A 21,714-nucleotide genomic window follows, 5' to 3' on the forward strand; every position below is an offset into this window, starting at 1 on the left:
TGTGCAATTGTCTGAAACTAATTTTTTCCTCACTTATGTATAAGAATAATAATATCATCACACGTTTTACATTTATTTGACGTGCAGTACTATAAAGATAAAATAATCTTGAAAATATAAAGTTTTGTATTTTTTTAAAAAATAATAATAAAAAATAAGAAAAAGTGGTGTCATATGTAAAAAATAAGAAAAAATAGTATCAAATGTAAAAAATTTGTGTGTCAAGTGATATTTTTCTATTTATAATTCTACCATTTGCACATGTTTGTACTACTTTTCATTTCTCATCATGGAGCTTCTCATTCCCTTCTCTCTCCTCTTCACCTTTGCCTCCATATTGTTCTTCATTCAGAGGCTTTCAAATCCTCAAAAGTCCCTCAAAAACTTGCCACCTGGACCATGGAAGCTGCCTCTTCTTGGCAACATTCACCAATTTGTTGGGGCACTTCCCCATCAAACTCTGAGAAACTTGGCTAACCAATTTGGACCATTGATGCACCTGCAACTTGGTCAAAAATCACACATAATAGTCTCTTCAGCAGATATTGCCAAAGAGGTTTTGAAAACTCATGATGCCATCTTTGCCAACAGGCCTCATCTTATTGCTTCAAAATTCTTTGTTTATGATAGCAGCGATATAGCCTTTTCTCCTTATGGAAAAACTTGGAGACAACTTAAAAAGATTTGCATTTCAGAGTTGCTACATGCAAAGCATGTTCAATCACTGAGGTTCGTAAGAGAAGAAGAGGTGGCTAATCTAGTTAGAAAGGTGTGTGCCAATGAAGGATCAATTTTGAACCTCAGCAAGGAAATTGAGTCGGTGATGAATGTAATAATTGCCAGAGCATCAAATGGCAAAAGGTGCAAAGACCAAGAAGCGTTCATATCAGCCATGGAGCAAATGTTGCAGCTGTTGGGAGGCTTCTCCATTGCTGATTTCTACCCTTCAATCACAGTGCTTCCTTTTCTTACAGGAATCAAAACTAAACTTGAAAGAGCGCAGAGAGAGAATGACAAGATCATAGAAAATATGGTGATGGATCACATGGAAAAAAATACCCACAGCCAGAAGGAGATGCAAGAGGATTTCATTGGCGTTCTTCTCAAAACACAAAAAAGAAATGACCTGGAAATTCCCTTGACTCACAACAACATTAAAGCTGTCATCTGGGTCAGTATGCTATTTTCTTTTATAATTCAGAAAAACAAACACACATGTTTATGTCTCTGACAAAATTAGAAATTTTATAATTGGTCCCAACCCATTTTTTTTTTCTTCTTTTTCATTACAAATTGGCATGAAAAATAATAAAAACTAAAAACATTTTTAAATCACTTAAAGTATTCAATATAATAATAAAAATGAAATAAATTTTTTTTTTCAAAGACTAAATATAAAATTCACAATAATATATATATATATATATATATATATATATATATATATATATATATATATATATATATATATATATATAATCAAAGTATAAATCAGATAACCCTGAAAATTTATTCTACAGAACGAAAAAACTCTGCATGGATATAGTTTAATGTATAAAAATTCGAAGTAACAACTTATTAAAATATTATTTCTAAACAATGAATTATGAGACCTACATATGCTGAATATATTCATGATGAAATAATTTCAAATCATTTGAGGAAAACCTCAAATAATCTCTTAATAAATTGGAATACGAAAACATATAATAGAAAACATTTTTCTCTTAAAATTAAAAGGAAAATGAGAGAAGAATCATTATTTATATACGAAACACAACAAGATTTGTATGTAAGATATTTACATTATAAAAGAAACACAAAATTAACTTTTCAAATATTAGTGTAGATTAAATTGTAACATTATTAGGCTCAACTAGCTAAAGGACTTTGAACATCACACATAAGATTAATTGTTTTAGAAATAAAGTTAAAAATGATTTTTAACCTCTTTTAATAAATAAATATTTATTTTAGTATTAGCGTTGATTAACCTCATGTTAATAAAGGTTACTTAATGTGGAATGGTATAATAAAGTTTATTTAAGTGACTCTAATACAGCACAAAAGATTATTTAAAAAAAGTGTTAAAATGCATAAAATTCTCTTAACTTTTTTTTATAAATAATATTTTGTATTAATGTTAGATTATATAGGTCGTTTAATGATAGGTATTTGTAAAGTGATTCAATTGACTGTATTAATCTTATATTATTTATCTTAGGATTAACCAAATTAACGTTTGAATATGTGAGTATGGTAATGTATAAATTTTAATCTAAAAATTTAAATTTTAAGATGATAAATGTCGTATTTCACGCTTTTTCTCTCCAATTTTTTATATTCATTTTCTTATTTATGTGGTTTTTTCAATCATGCTTATCTTTTTTTATTCATATACATTTTTTCATTTGTACTTTTTTCCTTATCTTCATTTACACTCTTTTTTTTCAACCACATTTATATTCTTTATTCACACTTTTTCTCTCCAATTTTTTATATAAATATTTTTATATTCATTTTTTTTATTTGTGTGGTCTTTTCATCCACACTCATATCTTTTATCCATATGGATTTCTTTTATTTATACTTTTTTTCTTATCTTCATTTACACTCTTATTTTCAACCACGTTTATATTCTTTATTTACACTCATCTATTTCATTCACCACAATTTTTTCTTTTTTTATATATATTTTTTTGTATTTTATTCTTTTGAAACATTCGAAGAACTCTTTTCTTAAACTAACATGTTAAATTAAATAAATTTTAAAATAAAAACACCTTATTTTCGACTTGACAAACTGATTTAATTAAAAAATTAATTTAAAAGTTAGTGAAAAAAAAGTATCAACTTAATTTATCTTCAAAATTTGATGCAAACGAATTCATGTCTGTAGTTTTAGAATCACACACAAGGTTCACAAAAAAATATTAGTTAATTAACTTTAATTTTACTTATTTACATAAACTTTTAATTAACACTAATTTCTTTAGTGTTATAACACAAGGACTTACTCAACCATATATAAAGAATTAGAGTTTATGAAAATAAAAAATATTTTTACCAATAGACAAAAATGTCAGAGTGGTCCCTAAACATTTTTGGATTGATTTCCTTCTCGAGAAACTTCTGTCTGTCCTTTTTGTTTTTTTCCTTCCCAAACAAACAAGTCACAGGTCTACTTGAATTAGTTTCATAAAACAAAAAGAAAATATTTAATTCCTTATAACATCAACCTAATTTGATAGAATCGATTTGATTTTAATGAAAACCTAGGATATTGTTTTTTTTTTTCTTTAGACATTACAATGTCGTATAAACCATATATTTCTAGCACCATTTAAATCACTCACGTCAGCAAGACCAATTTATAACAATTTTATCAGTATATCTATTGACATCTTTGATAGAGTTTGGAGTTTAATTGCTTTTTCTTATTTCCTTTTTTATGCTTAAGATTTTGGTGTAAACATGGTCGTTTTAGCTTTTTATTTATTGGAATTCGCTGGTATGTTTTTTTTTTAAAAAAAAAATCGATCTATATAAATTTATTACTTTGAGGTTTGTTTTATACTCTCCTATATTGAATGTTGGATATTGTTCGTTGAGTTTTAATACGATTTCTATTTGGGTAGACATTTATCTTTATACTTTATGAACAATTATACCCATTATTTTTACTTATATAGATTTCTACGCAACAAAACCCGATTGAGTTATTTATTTATAAGGAGCTATACATAAATACATAAATAAATAATAAATAAAAGTTCTGCATTAAGATTTTAGACTCAATATTCATATTTTAATACGAAACTATTATCATTCTACGAATTTAACATTCAAGTTTTTCTGGTCTGTTCTATCACAAAAAGTTTTGAATTTTCGTACCTTTTATTCTTTAATTAAAATGTCCAATAGAGTAATGACATATTAAAAGAAGAAGAAAAAATAATTGATTTCTAAAGCTATTAATGGTTGATTAATTTCAGGACATGTTTGTGGGTGGGACTGCAGCACCGGCAGCAGTTGTAGTATGGGCAATGTCAGAACTGATGAGAAATCCTGAGGTAATGGAGAAGGCACAGAGCGAGGTGAGAAAGGTGTTCAATGAGAAAGGGTTTGTGGATGAAGCAGAACTTGGAGAGTGTGAATACTTAAATTCAGTGATGAAAGAAACAATGAGGCTGCATCCCCCAGAGGCATTGTTAATTCCAAGAGAAAACATTGAGGCTTGTGTGATCAATGGATATGAAATCCCTGCAAAGAGCAAGGTCATTATCAATGCTTGGGCCATTGGTAGAGATCCAATGTATTGGAATGAAGCAGAGAGATTTCTGCCTGAGAGATTTCTTGAGAGTTCTTACGATTTCAGTGGCACGCACTTTGAATACATCCCTTTTGGGGCTGGAAGGAGAATTTGTCCAGGAGCTGCATTTTCCGTGCCTAACATGTTGCTGTTACTGGCCAATTTGCTTTACCATTTTGTTTGGAAGCTGCCATATGGAACCAATCACCAAACATTCGACATGTCGGAGTCCTTTGGCCTTACTGTTCGAAGAGCAAATGATCTTTGCTTAATTCCCATGCCTTATTATCACCCTTCCACGATTGCCAATCAGTAAAACTTCCGCCCTTTAGTATTTTTTTAAGAAATAACTAATGAGAAATCAGTAAACTTTTGTATTGTTTCAAGAAAGAAGAGAATAAAAAATAAGTAAAAATAGTGTCAAATGAATGTAAAATATTTAGGTTTCTCAAAGAATCTTTACTCAAGAAATATATTTTAAGAAATGTGTAATCCAAAACATAATATTTCTATTCTAGTTTTGTTGTTAACAATATTTTTTTTCTTTTGGTTTTTAGGTTTTTAGGTGTTTGTTTTAAGTGGTGTTTTTATATTTAGTCAAAATTTAAACCGACATGTTTATTTATAATAAATTGTTTGTATTTAAAAAAGTTCCATATGTATAACTATAAATAAAATTTTCATAATGAATTTATTGGATTGAGAGGTTCTTTATTCCAGTGTTTTTACAAATTATTTTACTTTGAGATGTTGTTTACTGAGATCTTCTGGATCCAATTTCAAATAAAGGTAACAAGTCGGAATGTATGAAAAAATATTTCAATATGTAAGACATGTATGATAAATATAATGAAATTACTAAATAACACGTAATTTATGTTCTCTATTGATAGTATTATAATATTACTTACTTAAATGAACCTTGATTTTAAGTTTTAAGTATGTTTATCTATCATTAACATTTTTTATGCTATCTTAACATGATAATCTTATTTAGGATGTAATGTTGTTTTAAGAAGACAACATTATCTATACCTTATACTATACAATATCATTCAATCCAAAATACTTCATTTTACAAAGAAAATTTTCATACTTTTTGGTTCTAGGGCCCCAATCATGGTGAACGAAGGGAAGGGAAGAAGAGACTTAGACAAAGATGATAGGAAGTGGCTATCAAATGAAAAAGACACTACTATAGAAAAGGCTATTGACTATAGTTAAAAGACCATGATATATTAACAACTTTTTTTAACAATTTTTTGACAATAGACTATGTGTCACTATTTTATTGGTTCGTATATTTGAAACAGACCAATCACAAGCTACCACATAAGCGATTGTAAAAAAGTTGTCAAAAAAAGTTGTTAAAAAAACATTTTCCACAGTTAAATGAGCCTTTCTACTACGACTTTCAAACCGTCGTTGAATATGTCATCGTTAAAAGTTTGATAAAAATAATGATTGTTTGGAAACTGTCACTAAAGTTTCAAACCACGACAATTTATGAACACTATCGTTAAACAAATGAAGTAAATAAAAATAAACTCATGTCTAAACGTCGTTATAAGCCCATCTCAATATCAAAATTTTGAAATTGTAGATTGACATATGACCATGGTTAGTGTATTACCTGTGATTATATTTCTCAAACAATGACGATGGTCATTAAAATTGGATTTTTTTAAAATATGTTATTTATTTTTTACCAAAATTCTGTCAGAAATTTTCAAAAATACAGCCAATTCAGTATAACGGTATAACGAAGAAAAAGATTTTGAATATGATTGATGCTTCCTTAACTTATTTTATTTCAAGATATTGTTTTCTTGATTGAGATTTTCTACATCTACTTTCAAATATAAATGAAGGGAATGTTTGGAAAAGTATTTCGATACTCAAGTCAACAATACACAATACATGCATAATATATGTAATAAGATTATTCAACAATACATTGAAGTACCTGAAAAACACTAGAAGAGAGGGTTGAATAGTGTTAATGAAAAAAAAAGTTCGCAACCTTCAAATATAGCACGTTCGTCGAGTATGAGATTTATCAAACAATTGTTAAACACTCGACTTCAAGTAATTGTAAACGATAACTTTTGTTCACGTGATATTCAAAATATATACTGTAGGGTTTGTAAGAACTTCCTTAGTTAAAGAACAACCGTTTATTATGAGAAAATTCTTGTTTTGTAAAACTAAAGTGCTACTAGAGGTTTTTATGAGGGAAACGTTTAAGCAAAGATAAATAATAAATGCATAGATATTTTTATACTAGTTCACTCTAACTAAGCTACGTCCAGTCTTCTCTATCACAAAGGGTTCCATTATAATCTTCAACAAGATTACAATTGAGTATTCTCACAACTCTTGATATTCTCAATCAATAAATAACCTTCCCTTACCCTAAACTGGATGAGTATTCGCACTACTCCTGGTATCCTCAATCGCGAATAACCTTCCGTTACCCTAGATTAGATGAGTATTCGCACAACTCCTGCTATCATTGATTAGTGAATAACCTTCCGTTACCTTGGATCAGTTGAGTATTTGCACCACTCCTGATACTAGACAATCCTAGTATCTTTTGATATGCTGCCTAGATTTCCTTAACTCATTTGAGTTCAACAAGTGTTTTAATTCTCTTCAGAATTGCAATCAACGATTTCTTACAAGTCGTCTAGACTATTACTCTCGCAGAGAGAATGTGTTTACAATTCAATACAGTCTAAACACTCACAAATGTTTCTCTCTTTTCTCTTTTTCTCTCTTCTTATCGTTGAGGTAGCGTTTATCAATTGAGCTTTTATCTAAAGATACCAAGCGTTGTGTAAGAACTTTATCGTTGGACGAAGTAACATTTTTAGTTCATCGTATTGTCTGGACTGATGTAAATATTTTTTTGTGATATTTCCTTTAAGAGTGTTTATCAGGTTAAGTTTTTATGTTTTTGGTTTAAGCTTTAAGAGTGTTTTGTCAAAGATATAGTCTTAACATTTTTTCTGTTTTTTGAGAATCCAACTGAATATGCTTGAGTACAATATAGCTTTCACGTTTAGCATAAATCTCTTAGACGCTTTTGACTTACTAGTCATTTAGCATTGCGTTTGGGTGTTTTGACATAAGTATTTTTGTGTTTTCTACAATCTGAAGTGTTTTCTAAAGACTTTTCTGTTGTTGTGGATTTTGAACCTAATACTTATGTTTCTACCTATGGTATTTTTAGATTCTTGTTTCGTTTAATGTTATTTGGTTAAACTTAAAAAATGAGAGTGTTTAGACATATAAACAATTTTTTCTTAACATACATTATAATATGTGTTCTATTTATAGTATTCTAATAAGTCTTACGTGGATGGGTCTCGACTAATTAAGTCATGGGTATGTTAATCCTTCATTAATATTTGTCACCTTGTCACACAATAATCTTATTTAGAAGTGTTCCAATATGATTTTTTTTAAGTAGATGACATTCTGATAAGTGTGAAAAAGAGTTGTTTTTACACTTATAAATGAACTCAATCTAGTAATTATTCATGTTGTTACTCAGTGAAAGTTGTAATAGGAAGTAGATGTTATGTAAAACATTGTAGAGGAAAGCTTGTATTATTTGGTCTGTTGTCAGCCAATTCTCGCTAAGCACAAGTCAAAATTCGCACTACTAGAAGGAGGACATTCACATAGCGCATCAGTACCAAAATATGTTTATAAATTATTATTTTTATTTATTAGCGTTTAAACTATTGTTACATTAAGTTTCTTTCTTTGAATAACTTTTAATGTCTCTTATTTTTCTATATAATCTTATAATAAAACAATGGTTTTAAGGAGTATATAAGAAAATATATGTTAAAATATAATAGAAAAGAAGTAAAATTAGATAAGATCATCGGTTATTTAATTGTTTGACAAAATTAGATAATAAGTTAGATAGTAGATTATAAGTTTCTAGTTTATAAGATTTAGGTTGATAATCTAAGTTATTGACTTTGGTAAACTAAACTACTTGTTGGAAAAATGTAAAATGATATGTATGTACACGTAAATTTTATTAATAAATGAATTTTAGGTTTTTTTTTAGACGAAACAATTATTATGTAAATATATTTTTTTCTTCAAAGTATTTAAATTCTAATTAAACTTTAAGTACTTTTTACACGTTAGACTTTTTATTTATTTATTTAAGCAAGTAATTTTATTTAGATAGGTCTAGCAATAAATATTAAATGAGTGTGTTGATATATTGATTAGATGAGTCAACAATATACATTAGACGAGTATTTCCATACTGATTAGAATAATATAGGGAAACAAAAATTACATGAGCCTAATAATACACATTAGATGAGACTGTTCATATAATAATTAAATGGGTATAATAAAAAATATTAGTCAAGTCATTTCATATATTGATTAATCGATTATAACGAAACTATTAGACAACTATATAAATACATTGATTAGATTAGTAAAGCAAAAGACAAGTCTATCAATATATTAATTAGAAATATTTAGCAATTTCGACAAGTCATTTATATATTTAGACAAGTTTATTCATTCACTTATTAGATGAATCTTACAATACATATTAGATGAGTATGTTCATATGTTGATTAAATGAATACAACAAAAAAATTAGATGAGTCTGTCCATGTATCCATTAGATGAATATAACAAAAAACATTAGATCAGTCATTTCACATATTAATTAAATATAAGAATACATATTAAACCAGTATGTCACATTAGACGAATTTAACAATATATGTTACACAATTCTGTTCATATACATATTTTATTAGTATATTAATACACATTAGATGACTATATTCATTCTCTCATTAGACAAGTCTTGCAATATAAATTAGATAAGTCTAACAACACATATTAGACAAATTTTGTCAATACACTAATTAGACAAGTTCAATAATACACGTTAGACTTATTTTTTCATACATTGATTTGTATTTTTAGAAAGTCTACTTCACATATTTATGTATGTCTTTTATATTTTTAGAGAGTTTTTTCCCACATGTTTTATCCTTTGTATTTTTATATTTTTATAAATATATAACCTTTTAAACTTATAAATAGTTGATTTTACTAATTATAAACTTAAACATATTTTTTTCTAAATCTCTTTCGATAAACAATCGACAAATATGGCACAGGTTTAAAACTAATATTTAATAAAAACATCTAACTGCCAAAATTCAATTGAAAAGTTGAAAAGTTTTAAATTTTTTGATAACTCAAATGATGTCAAAATTTAATAGAAACTTAATCAATAGTTTTCAAATTTTTTATCCATTTAAAATTTATCTCTACAAAACTTTAGTTTTTATGAAGTCTTAGAAAATCAGTTAAGAGTAGTACATTTTGTTATTAAAAAGTGAAAGTTATAGATAAAGTTCCTTTAAATGAGTTTCAGTTTATAAAAACCTTCATTATTCTCTCGAAAATTTTAACTTTCTCTTTCATGTTTTAAATATTTAAGCACGTCCTAAGACTCTTGGTGTCAAGAGCTAAAAGTCTACCCGATTATTTTTGTCAATAGAGTAAGTTCTCTTTTTGCCCTTTTCTTGATCCAATTCTTGTTTTGCTTGCATGTGTCTTTGAGTAGATCTAAGTGTTTCTCTACTCTTTTCTAGTCATGAGGGTATAATAAGATCATTAATGTAGTTATAACTGTTTGAGGATCTGTGTCTTGTGTGGAGTCTTTGTGAGCAAGGGTTCTTCCTCTAAGGTAAGGGGAGCTAATTCATAATTTTTTTCATGTTGATTTCTATTGTCTTGATTGTTGTTGTTACTTTTTGGATTAATTGTTGAACTGGTATGATTTCATTTGTGGATTGGGTTGAATTGGGGAAAACTATGTAAATAAGTTAAATTGGGGTTTTAAATTTGTAAATTTAGTCTCTAAGTTATGATATTTGGGATTGACACTGAAAAGTGGTACTTTTAGCTCCAGTGAGTCATTTTAAGCAAATTGGTCTTGTTTTGACTCATATATAGGAGAAAAACATTCGATTAGGGTCGAGAGTATTGTCTATCTTGTAGAATTATGCATCTGGTTTATGCAAACTCATTAGACGAGCAAACCAACAACTTACTCAACGAGTGTTAAATATAAAATGTACTTTGTCATACTCTGTGGACTAACGTTGAAAAAGACATAAAAAAAGACAATAAACCAATTATTTCATTATAACTTCAAAATCTATTTAAAAATTATAACAGAATAAACTCGAGAAGCTTAGCACTAATGAGATTGTATACATTATGAATGAAAGAAAAAGTGAAAATGGGATTGTTACTAAAGGTAAAATGAACATTAAGAAAAAGTGAAAATGGAACAAAATGAACAAAAATTAAAATTTGATTAAAAAAAAGAAGCTAAAATCACATTAAAATATTTAACAAAAAGCGTAACAAAATTAATATTTAAGCCTAATATTTATTAAGTGTGTCAAAGTTTTTATAATATTCTCTTACATTGATATTGTCGGTTTTGTTTTGATAATAATTATAGACATAATTATGATATATAACAAAGTTAACTTAAATTACATATTTCACATTAAAATGGGTTATTGATGTAAAATAGTAATTCTCAGCGCAAAGCAGTAGGGTTCTTTACTAAAAAGAAGCATAACAACAAAGAAAGAAGAACAATCAGTCCATACACAACAGAAACTAAACATCTTCCCTGCTCACAAACATACTCTATCAAATAAACAAAAAGCAAGAACTTTATTCTCTAACAAATACTTAATATCATTAAAACTTAATTATCCTCAAGCAGAAGCCCATTCATCTTGAGTTCAGATTTAAGCTTGGCCATTTCATCTTCTGGCAAAATCATGGTCACAAACTTCCCATCACCACCATTTTTGATAGATCCTTGTGGCCCCGGATACACCAAAATGGCTCCTTCATCTCCAACCCCTTGAATGCTGTAGTAAACAAATGTTGGTGTCTGTCCATTCAATCGCAAATCATACAAATTGATCTTTTCCAAGTCCACAAATGTCAAATTGGCACCGTACACGAAGAAATCACTCACACCTTCGTCTCTCTCAATTGCTTCTTCAATTTGCTTCCTCTCATCGACACCCAGATCCTCAAGCATTCTTGCCAAAACACTCAAATCCGTCTCACCAATACAACATTCACTTCCAGCCTCAATCTTGCTTATCACTTGGTTGTTACCAATAATATCCTTCTCCTTCCTATACGGGTCGCTTCGGCACACAGTTACGGTTTTGGGTTCGGATTTTGTCCGAACCCGGGCAACACAGCGCCAGATCATGGCACATAGTGATTCAAAACCAGGGGTTTGGTGATGACTTGGACCCCAGATTTGTGCTTGCAAGTAGTTCAATTGTGAGCTTGTTATGTTGAAGGAGAATGTGTCCATTTTCTTGTTGTTGGCTGGGATCCAATGATCACCCACCGGGTCAATCCGTTTTGCTGAAATTGGATCCTTTTGGGGTCCGGGTTGTCCGGGTGCTGGGACGGATCTTGGAATGTTGGGAAGCATTTTGAGGCCCAAGTTATTCATTACTCGTCCCCATGAGTTTATAAATTCTGAAGCTGAAAGTGGGTCCCCCAATATATGAGCCCAACTCAGACCCAATGAAATTCCTCCGCACTTAAATCTAGTTACCTGCATAATCACCAAAGAAACAAGGGTCATTTTCAAAAGCAAAGTTCTATTATTTTTCATAGAAAATTAATTAGTGTCCTTTTTCACTGCATTTGTTTTTAAAATTTCTAAGGCCTTTTTACGAAGTCCAGTTTTTATTACAAAAATTCAGATTATTTTTTAATTTTACAGAAAATTTTTTTGGAAATGTCTGAAAAAAGGATCTATCAGAATTTCATAAAATATGTTCTCACTTTTTTGTACCAGTTTTGACTTTTATTCTCATAAGGCACTAGATTCATTTATATACAACGTAGGAAGGTTTAGGTCTAGGACATTCCTAATAATAACGAAAATAACACATCAACAAGACGAAGAGCGAAAGTAACAGAAACCAATCCGACCTTATCACTTTTCAGAAAACAATGCTCCATCATATCATTCATGAAACCCGGTTATAAAAAATAATTATTAGAAGTATTAAATTCATGAAAATATTTTAGAATTAATTTTTTTATCTTTAAAATTGATCTGTATTAAAATTTATATTTTCAATTTATTTTTAAAATACTCAACTTTTAATAAATATATTACTTTAATTCTAATACTTACTTTATTACTTTTAAACTAAGGTTGGGACATAAATTTATATCATATTAACTAAATATGTTAATTTTATTTTTATATAGACTTTTAGATATGCATTGTAGATAATTGAGGAAGTCACTTTGTAGTCAATTTATAATTGATATTTTTTGTCTCAAAGTGTCAGTTTGTTATTTAGTAAAGGCGAGATTTTACTTGAATCGTATAATTTTTTTTCCTAATCTAAAATCCAAAATTGTTAATAATTGACATCATTGGAAAAGTAGTATTTAACTTTAAAACAAATTTATGATCAAAAGTATGCAAAGACGAATAACAACAAAATCGGATAAGAAAGAACATAAGTTGAATATCCTACTATATTAAAAGAAGGCAAGAATTTGTTTCCTGTCTTCTGGTTTTAAAGAATTTTTTCTCTCACTTGGTAGTCCAATAAGTCTTTGGAAGGTTGTCCCAAAGCACTAATCATTTTATTATTTTATAAAAGCGTTAAATAAAAAATAAATAGTTAATATTTAAAATATTTAACATATTCAGCACATATTATTCAAAAGAAATAGTTAATAAATTAAAAATAAATGAAAATATTAAAGAGATACTGATCGGGTAATGATACTTTGATAATATTTTAACATCATCTAAGTGTCATTCTGTGATTGATTCATGTTGATGTTTATGATTATTATTATTGATTGTGGAGTAATTTTAGATTAATCACAAAATGACACGTAAATAATATTAAGATGATGCAAAAATTTTGATTATGAGAAAGTTATATAAAATAAGAGAACGAAGGACCTGCAAGAGCACAGGAGGAGAAAAAGAGAGTTCTGGACCAATGACTTGTTGAGAGGCAAGGAGCTTGAAGAGAGAGGAGTCCTTGATGGCTAGCCACTCCTCAAGGGTTTTGCTGCACTTGCCTTCGATGAACCTTGCGCCACAGTCATTGCACTTTATCAAAGGCCTACCGGAATCTGATCTCCGGAACCTTCCACAGGCGATGAAGTAATGGTTGAACGAAGTGAACATCGCATCCTTTATTTTCATTATGGTCAGCTCTCCTGTAGCCTCACTATCAAAAAAGTACACAACTCTCAGGTAGTGCAGTTTCATGGCCAAGTCCAACCCACCCGGGTTGTGGAACACATCCGACCCGGTCGCCCGACCCGGCCCAACTGACGATAGCCTCACATCATGCACTAAGCTCTCCTCTAAGACCATTGCGCTCTCGTTTGGAGAATTTGGTTTTTGCTTGTTGTTGTTGTTGCAGTGTGAGTGTCTCCATGAGCATAAATAGAGTGATGGAGTGGTGTCATGGACCACGGACCATCCAATCTAACGACTGGTTGGAGCTTTAATGGCAACTTATTGCGCGTTTCTCTCCCATTGGCTCGTACACAAACAGACGGTTACAAACGCTGTTAATAACTCTATTAACATCATTTTCTCTCTCTTCATTACCCACTATTGTTGTGTTAATCTGTCAAATTATATTTTCGCATACACTGTTTGGTATATCTAATTAATGAAAATATAATTTCCAACACCATACTTCCCTACTTTTATTCTCTCATTGGTATGTAAATATTTCTCTTACTTTTTTTTTTTTAAAAAATCTCTATCTTTTTTCTTTTTAGCTTTTGTCTATTTAAATCTTATATCTTTTAAAATTCGACTGCACTTTATAGTAGTTGGAGAATTTAGTAGCCTTTTAATTAGAACGGTAAGTGATTTCTTAGGTGAGTTGGGAGCTTGTTAAAGAATAAAAGTTTTAAATGAAAGAAATCGCTTTAGGTAATTTTAACTAATGAATTTGAGTGATTTCTTGGCAAGATTTTAGAAATATAATATTCTATGGCATGTTGAGTTTGAAGCTTTTCTCCAAGAATTTTACTCAATCTTGAATACAAGATTTTTTCTTTTTGCAAATGAAACTAGAATTCATCTAACTTTGAAGAACATTTATTGAATGTGCGTTTTAGTTGTGATCAATGTTTTGTCTGTGATCAAATTAAGTATAGTAGAGTTTCTACCCTATTTAAAATGAGTTAACTAGGATTGTCGAACTCAAATAGTTTCTCAACAAATTTAATATTAATAGTGCTCAAAAAGTCTATAATAAGATGGAAAACACGAAAAACAATAATAGAGATAACAATTATATAAAGATATGAAAAAGTAATAGGGATTGTAATGGACAATATAAAGATAACAATTAAATAAAGATAAGTTGATTAGTTTTTTCATAGTTAAATTTTTAAAATTAATAACTAAATAAATTTGTTAAGTCTCTCACTCGTTTCAAATGTGTACAGTGAGATTAAATTTATACTTCACATGCTTTAAGAGATTATTTTAAATATGTATGAACTAATTAAATAAATGTTAATTAATTCATGAAGTTCCTAACTCTTTTCATAAATATACGAGTGAGATTTTTTTATATCTTATGTTTGAAGCATATACATTTGAAGTTCTATTCTCTTACGTTTTGTATTATAAACACACAAGTACACAAGTTTGAATCAATCAAACAAGAGTCAATTAATTCATTTAATTTCTCACTCGTTTCAAGCTAATACGAGTGACATTTTATATATACACTTCACTCGTTTTAAGTGTATATGGATGAAACATTGTTTATACCTCACATACTCAAGTGAAGATTTACTCTTTCATTTTTAAAATGTTATTAGAATTAAAAAAATTCAAAAAATTTCTAGTTAAAGAATAAGATTGAATTATTAACAATCATTACAAAAACAACCTTAAGAATAAAAATCAAAACTAAAAAAATAGATAAAATATACTTTGTTTATAAGAAATTAAAGAATAACACTTTAATGCATATAACCTCAAAACTAGAGAAATTAATTTTTTAAGACAAATATTATTTCCATAATTTAAAATGAATTTTATGAAAAGGAAAAAATCATTTTAAATTTTGAGGCACTAAAATTAAAAAAAAAATTATATTTTACGGACATCCTAACAAACATTTACTTGTTTTACATAACCTATATAAATAATTCAAAATTTTAAGAGAAATAATTAACAACAAATGTAAGAATTAAAATTTATCAAAAAAGTAAGATAATAACTGCTAGAATTCTCTTTGACAACTAACTGTTTCAGCTTCGTAACCGAATACATTTAGTGAGAATCTTAAATTTAAGTCAAATCTGATGAGATAGAAGTGTTGCATTAAATTCTATCTTACAAATAAAAATATTTTTAAATATAATAATTAGATTAACTTGTAAAATATAAAAATGCAAATAAAAAATTATAAAATTGCAACCTTTTCAACATTTTAACATTGAAATTTGCAAGAGGAATTTAAAAATAATTTTACAGGATGATATCAACTTAAAGTGAAAATCATTTAAACAGGTCTGTTCACATATATCATGAGTTACCAATTTCCATATGCATAATTTAGTAGATTAAATAAAATATATGGTACAAATTGATATAAAACACTATTCATTTATTTATAATTTTATAATTTTATGATTTTATAATTTTATAATTATATGATTTTGTAATTTTATAATTTTATGTTTTTATAATTGTATGATTCGTTAATTTTATTATTTTATGATTTTTTAATTTTATGATTTTGTTGTTTTTTAATTTTATAATTTTATATTTTATCATTTTATAATTTTACAAAAAGTGATAGACAGAAAAAAGAGAAATGTGTTTAAAGAGAATGTAATGTTTATAAAATAAAACTCGGTTACTAGATTTCATTTTCATAGCTCAAACATTTTTTTAATTAAATAATTGAGTTTAATTGATAATCTTAGATTAAATATGATTTTCACTGCCAACTATAATGTGATTGAAGTTTTCTTCCCTCCTTAAAATTATGATTCATTTTCTTCTTTTTTCTTTTAAAAAGTCTCAGATGTAGTTTTCCACGACTAACAAGATTAGTCTTTTTATAACGAGGCTAACGGTGTACTACATAACATGCTGCATATAATAACACACGATCGCCATGTCATCATTTTTCCCACTAAAAATCGTAACACCATGAACCACCATCAGCCACCACCTATTGACGTGAGCGACTACTTCACGAACCACCGTAAATTCTTAACTATGGTGAATCACGACCACATTCCACTAATGCCAGCGACGTAATAGATCTCTACATAAACCTTGCCTCCTCCATTAGTAAACATTCTCCACCGTGAGCAACCAGAACACGAGCATCCACTTAAGTCTTGCCGGAGCACAAACAAACGAAAACCCTAAATTATGACAACAACCAAAAATAATGAACCTTAAAGGAAAAACGAACACCTATAGCAAACTACTTCGCGACAACTTCACACAACCACCATAGCCACCTACCCAACATCAATCACAACGTCCACCATAGAATCGCACCAATGTTCACCCACCTACAAAAACCCAACACAGAATCCAGACTTGTTTGTCTACCACAGTTCCATTTTAGACAACCCCTAAATCAAATCTCTAATCGTAAATGACTGCTTCATGCCTCCATCATGTTCAACATCACATCAATTGTAGACCAAGTCATGCCACCGAAATCGTAAATCACACAATTAGAACAAACCTACAAATCAAATCAGAACCCACACAAAGACGAAAACCCCAGACCATGTATCCTTAAATCTAAAACATAATCACAAAACGCCATCAGCCGCCATCGAACCATCCTTAACCATTCTCTTTTGCAAGCATGGAAACCCTAATCTTGGGTGAATGCTTGGTTGGGCAATCCTTACCTCATCAAAAGTTAATTTTAATTCAAAAAATAAAATTAAAGATGTGGCAGCCACATGTTATTACATTCAATAGGTTATGTGGCACACCGTTAGCCACATTAAAAGAAGACTAATGTGGTTAGTCGTGAAGGACTACATCTGAAACTTTTTAAAAGGAGAGGGATGAAAATAGATCAAAGTTTCGAAGAGGGACGAAAACTAAAATCGTATATAGTTTATGGACCAAAAACATATTTAGCCATATAATCTTCTACCTTAACTTTTGTAGCTCTATCATTTAACCATCTCCTCTACACCTTTCATTTACTCCTACACTTATAATTTTTCTAGACCCTTATATTCTCTCAATAAAATAAATTTTTGTCCTAAAAAATGTACTTACCAAGAAATTAAATAAAAGTAAATCCTTCTTATATATTTTTAAATTGCTATGTAATATTTTCTGTTTTCTCATCCCAAATCACCTTCACTAGATTTATAACTTTTCCTCTATGTTGCTTGATCTGATTATCCACCACCCTGATTGGCCTAATTCTAAAAGGTAAGTCTTCTCGAACTTGAACATCATCCAACTTCAACACATGACTAGAATGAGGCATGTAGTTTCTCTTTTGGGATACATGAAACATGTGTCGAAGGTTAGCTAACTGAGGAAGTAAAACAACCTCATAAATCATTGGACCAATCTCCTTAAGAATTTGATATGGTACAATGGACTTATGAGGCAACTTCTTAGACCTTAAAGCTATTCCCACATTAGTTATAAGTGTTACTCACAGAAAAGCGTGATCTCTAACATCAAACTCTAGAGGCCTTCTCGTTTGATCAACATATGAATTTTGTCTAATTTGTGAAGCTATAATTTTTTCTTGTATTAACTTTACTTTTGGTTTGTTTTAGAAACTTAAGCCCCACTTCCATTAACTCTCTATCTTAATATGAACACAAGGGAGTTTTGTAGCTTCTTACAAAGCCTTATATGGAGCTATGCCAATACTAGCACAGAAGTTATTGTTGTAGATGAACACCACTAGAGGTAGAACTTCATCCCAACACCCTAGCTTTTGCAAAACATAGGTTCTCAACAACAAATCCTCTAATGATTGGATTGTCCTTTCTATTTGACAATCTATTTGAGGATAAGAAGAAAAATGCATCCTCAAACTACTCCCAAAGCCTCTTACAACATCTACTAGAATCTAGAGGTGAGCCTTGGATCCATATATAACATTATGCTAGATGACACTCCATGAAACCTTACTATTTTCTTGATATACAATTGTATCAACTTAGTTATATACATTCTCAGGTTCACAAGCAAGAAGTGGACACTCTTGGTCAACTTGTGAACCATAACCTATATTGCATCATGACCTCATACAAACCTTGGCACTGTGTAACAAAATTCTTAGCAATGTTATCCCACTTCGATTCAAAAATGTCTAATTGCTACAATGTACCACCAATTCTTTTAAGTTCTTCTTTGGACCTTTTACAAGTTAAGAATGCAACAATAGGTTAGCCTACATTTGTCTTTATACTAAACCACCAAAATGATTCCTTAAGGTTTTTATACACGTTAGTCATGTTGGGATGAATGTCGAGACGACTCTTGTGTCCTTTCTCAAGGATAATTCCTTTCATCTTTTCATTTGTTAACAAACTCTAACTTTAAACCTTAAGATTTCATCACTGATAATGATTGATTTTACGTGTTTTTGTGAATAAATCAACTACTTCATAACTTTTACCTTGTTCTGTTCCCAAGTTTAATGTGTTTTTATGTTTTCTTGTGTTTTAGTTAGTATATGCTTGTTTTACCTCTAATATCTCTTTTAACATGTGAAATAAGGAAATATGAAGTAATTCTCGTGGACGAAAACAAGTCGAAACTCAAGGAAGAACATGAGACAACAAAAGATGGAATTTAGGTGAATACCTACACTAGGTGCCACAAGAGTTATGTTCAGTGCTGCAAACACAATGAAAATAATAACGCTATTCACTAGCACTATTCACTTGAATAATAGCGTTGAGTAGCGAAATAATGATGTTGAGTGTCATTTTTTGTGAGAGAATCAACGCTAAATGATGTTGATATGACATTGAGCGGTGGCGTCGTTGAGATGCCAAAATATGTTATTTAAACATTCTTCTTGTGCGGTTTTGCAAAATTCTCTTCCCCCCACACTTTATTCTTCAGCTAGAACCATTGAGAAAGGCTCTTGGAGGCTATTTGAGGTGCTATGAAACTCTTCCTTCTCCTCGTTAGGCTTCAATATTCATCAATGGTGATTTTGACCCTTTTGGGGTTGAGGAGGAAGATGAGTCACAAATTGAAGGTGTTGATGTAAATGGGAGGTGCAATTGGAGCATGGAACAACTACGAAAAACCTAGGGAGAGAGCTGCATCTTCACTATGGTTTCCAATTCCTTCCATAATTCTCTAATTTTGTAGAACCCTAAGTTCTCCATTATGGAAGGTTATCCTATTTAATGGGATTAAATGTGATAAATTGAATTCTTAGGTAAATTTGTGTTGTTAATATATACATGCATTTCCAATTCAAGTTAGTATTTGATTTCCATGCTTAATGCTTGTCTTAGCTTGATCATCTATAACTTGAATTGTGATTTTTTGTCGAGACAAAATTAGAATGTCTAGCAACCCAAGTTTTGAAGCTTATCAAATAACACTCATGAAATATTTCATATAATGTTTAAGTAAAGAAAATATTTTTCAAATATATCATCCAATAGACAATACATGTATCTAACATTGTTAGACAAACAACGTTTGAATGTCTAAAAGGTCGACTCATCACAAAAAGCGTATTACTGAGAGAAGCATCTCTTTGTGACTCAAACAACATTTTTATCTAAGCAGAAGTCTTATGAAATATATTTTCTAAGAAAGATGCCAAAATATATTTTGAGAAACATATGTAAACAACTAATCAATATAATATCTAAAATACTACTTAGATTGATGTTAAATGATGGGAAACCTCTAACAAGAAGTATCCTAACATCTACATTTTAAAAGTTGTTTAAAACAATAACGTCTAAAGAAGAAATAACTTATAACGTATGAAGCTAAACTTATGTATAACATTTCTAGACCAAGCTATCTAAATAAATTAGAAAACAATAAACTATGTATGGTAACACTAATCTTTTGTTTTATCTAAAAGAAAGTTTCTTTTTTTGAAATCATCTAATAGACTATTTAAGCAAAACAAGTTAGTGTCTCATGAATATAAAAGTCTATCTCTTGTATAAAACTAAGGATAAAATAATTCTTTATTCAATACAAGTGTTATATCAAGCAAAGCTTCTAAAGATAACATCGTCTGATGAATGACAATTAAACATTATAGCCTTTGAAAATCCATCTTAGGTTTACACCATGCTATAAGTTTTACCATCAAACGATGCTTTAATTAAGTGATGTTGGCATACACAAGAATGCTCTGAACACATAATGTACTCTACAATCACCAACGAGTAAAATATTTAATATTATACGAAAAAGTGTTTCTATACTTGCAACCCTTCTGATTTAGCATGTTGTCGAGATCTCGAAATTATCCTTTAAATGCGTAGACGCTTGACTTGGTAAATGTGTATGAATGATAGTAATTTTTGATGTGTTATTCAGAATATATACTGTAGCGTTTTGTAAGAACTTCTTTTGAAGAATATGATCATTTAGCTTGGAAGATTCTTGATTTAGAAAATAAAGCGCAATTGCAGGTTTTTCTAAGAGGATCATTTAGACAAGAGAAGAGATAATTGCACAAGTGATTTTATACAGGATCGCTTCAATTGAGCTACGTTCAGTCTCCTTCGCAGAGGCTTCCACTATAATCTTCACATGATTACAAATGAGTATTAGCACCACTCTTGGTACTTAACAACTTTAGCCAAGATTTCCTTTGAGTATTCGCACAACTCCTAGTACTCAGTGTTAAGAGAAAATCGTTTATGCACCCAACGCTATCATATTTTGAAGTTTAATAAAATAACATTAAAACGTGATAATAATCTAAAATCAACTTAGGGTGAAAAACCTAAAACCAAAATCCTTAAACACAAAAAACCTACAAAAAGACTTCAAACTAGAATCCACAACATAGAAAAGTTTAGGAAAACACTTAGGATTTTAGGTAATAGAAAAACATCTAGGCCAAAACACCCAGATGCATTACTAAACGCTATTGTGCCTAAATCGTCTAAGAGAGTTGAAGTAAAATGCTTAATGCTCATCGTACCTGAAAAAGGTATTCAACATAACTCTTGGAAGAAAACAGTTGAGACAATGTCTTTCACAAAACACTTTAAAAGACTTTAAATACGAAGACATAAAAAAG

General features: G+C 29.5%; 2 protein-coding genes across 2 annotated transcripts; one reads left to right on the forward strand and one right to left on the reverse strand.

Moving 5' to 3' along the window:
- Positions 1–286: 286 nt before the first annotated feature.
- On the forward strand, positions 287–4,826 carry LOC108339903 (cytochrome P450 71D10). Its single transcript, XM_017577133.2, has 2 exons — positions 287–1,171; positions 3,996–4,826. The coding sequence occupies exons 1-2, from the start codon at positions 290–292 to the stop codon at positions 4,626–4,628; spliced, it is 1,515 nt and encodes a 504-aa protein (XP_017432622.2). The 5' UTR covers positions 287–289; the 3' UTR covers positions 4,629–4,826.
- A 6,094-nt stretch (positions 4,827–10,920) lies between these two features.
- LOC108333044 (protein ECERIFERUM 26-like) lies at positions 10,921–13,853 on the reverse strand. Its single transcript, XM_017568368.2, has 2 exons — positions 13,374–13,853; positions 10,921–11,990 (listed from the first exon to the last, which is right to left on the reverse strand). Exons 1-2 carry the CDS (start codon positions 13,794–13,796, stop codon positions 11,109–11,111), a joined length of 1,305 nt encoding a protein of 434 aa, XP_017423857.1. The 5' UTR covers positions 13,797–13,853; the 3' UTR covers positions 10,921–11,108.
- Positions 13,854–21,714: the final 7,861 nt, after the last annotated feature.

Source organism: Vigna angularis, chromosome 1 (assembly GCF_016808095.1).
Source record: "Vigna angularis cultivar LongXiaoDou No.4 chromosome 1, ASM1680809v1, whole genome shotgun sequence".
Classification (NCBI taxonomy): domain Eukaryota; kingdom Viridiplantae; phylum Streptophyta; class Magnoliopsida; order Fabales; family Fabaceae; genus Vigna; species Vigna angularis.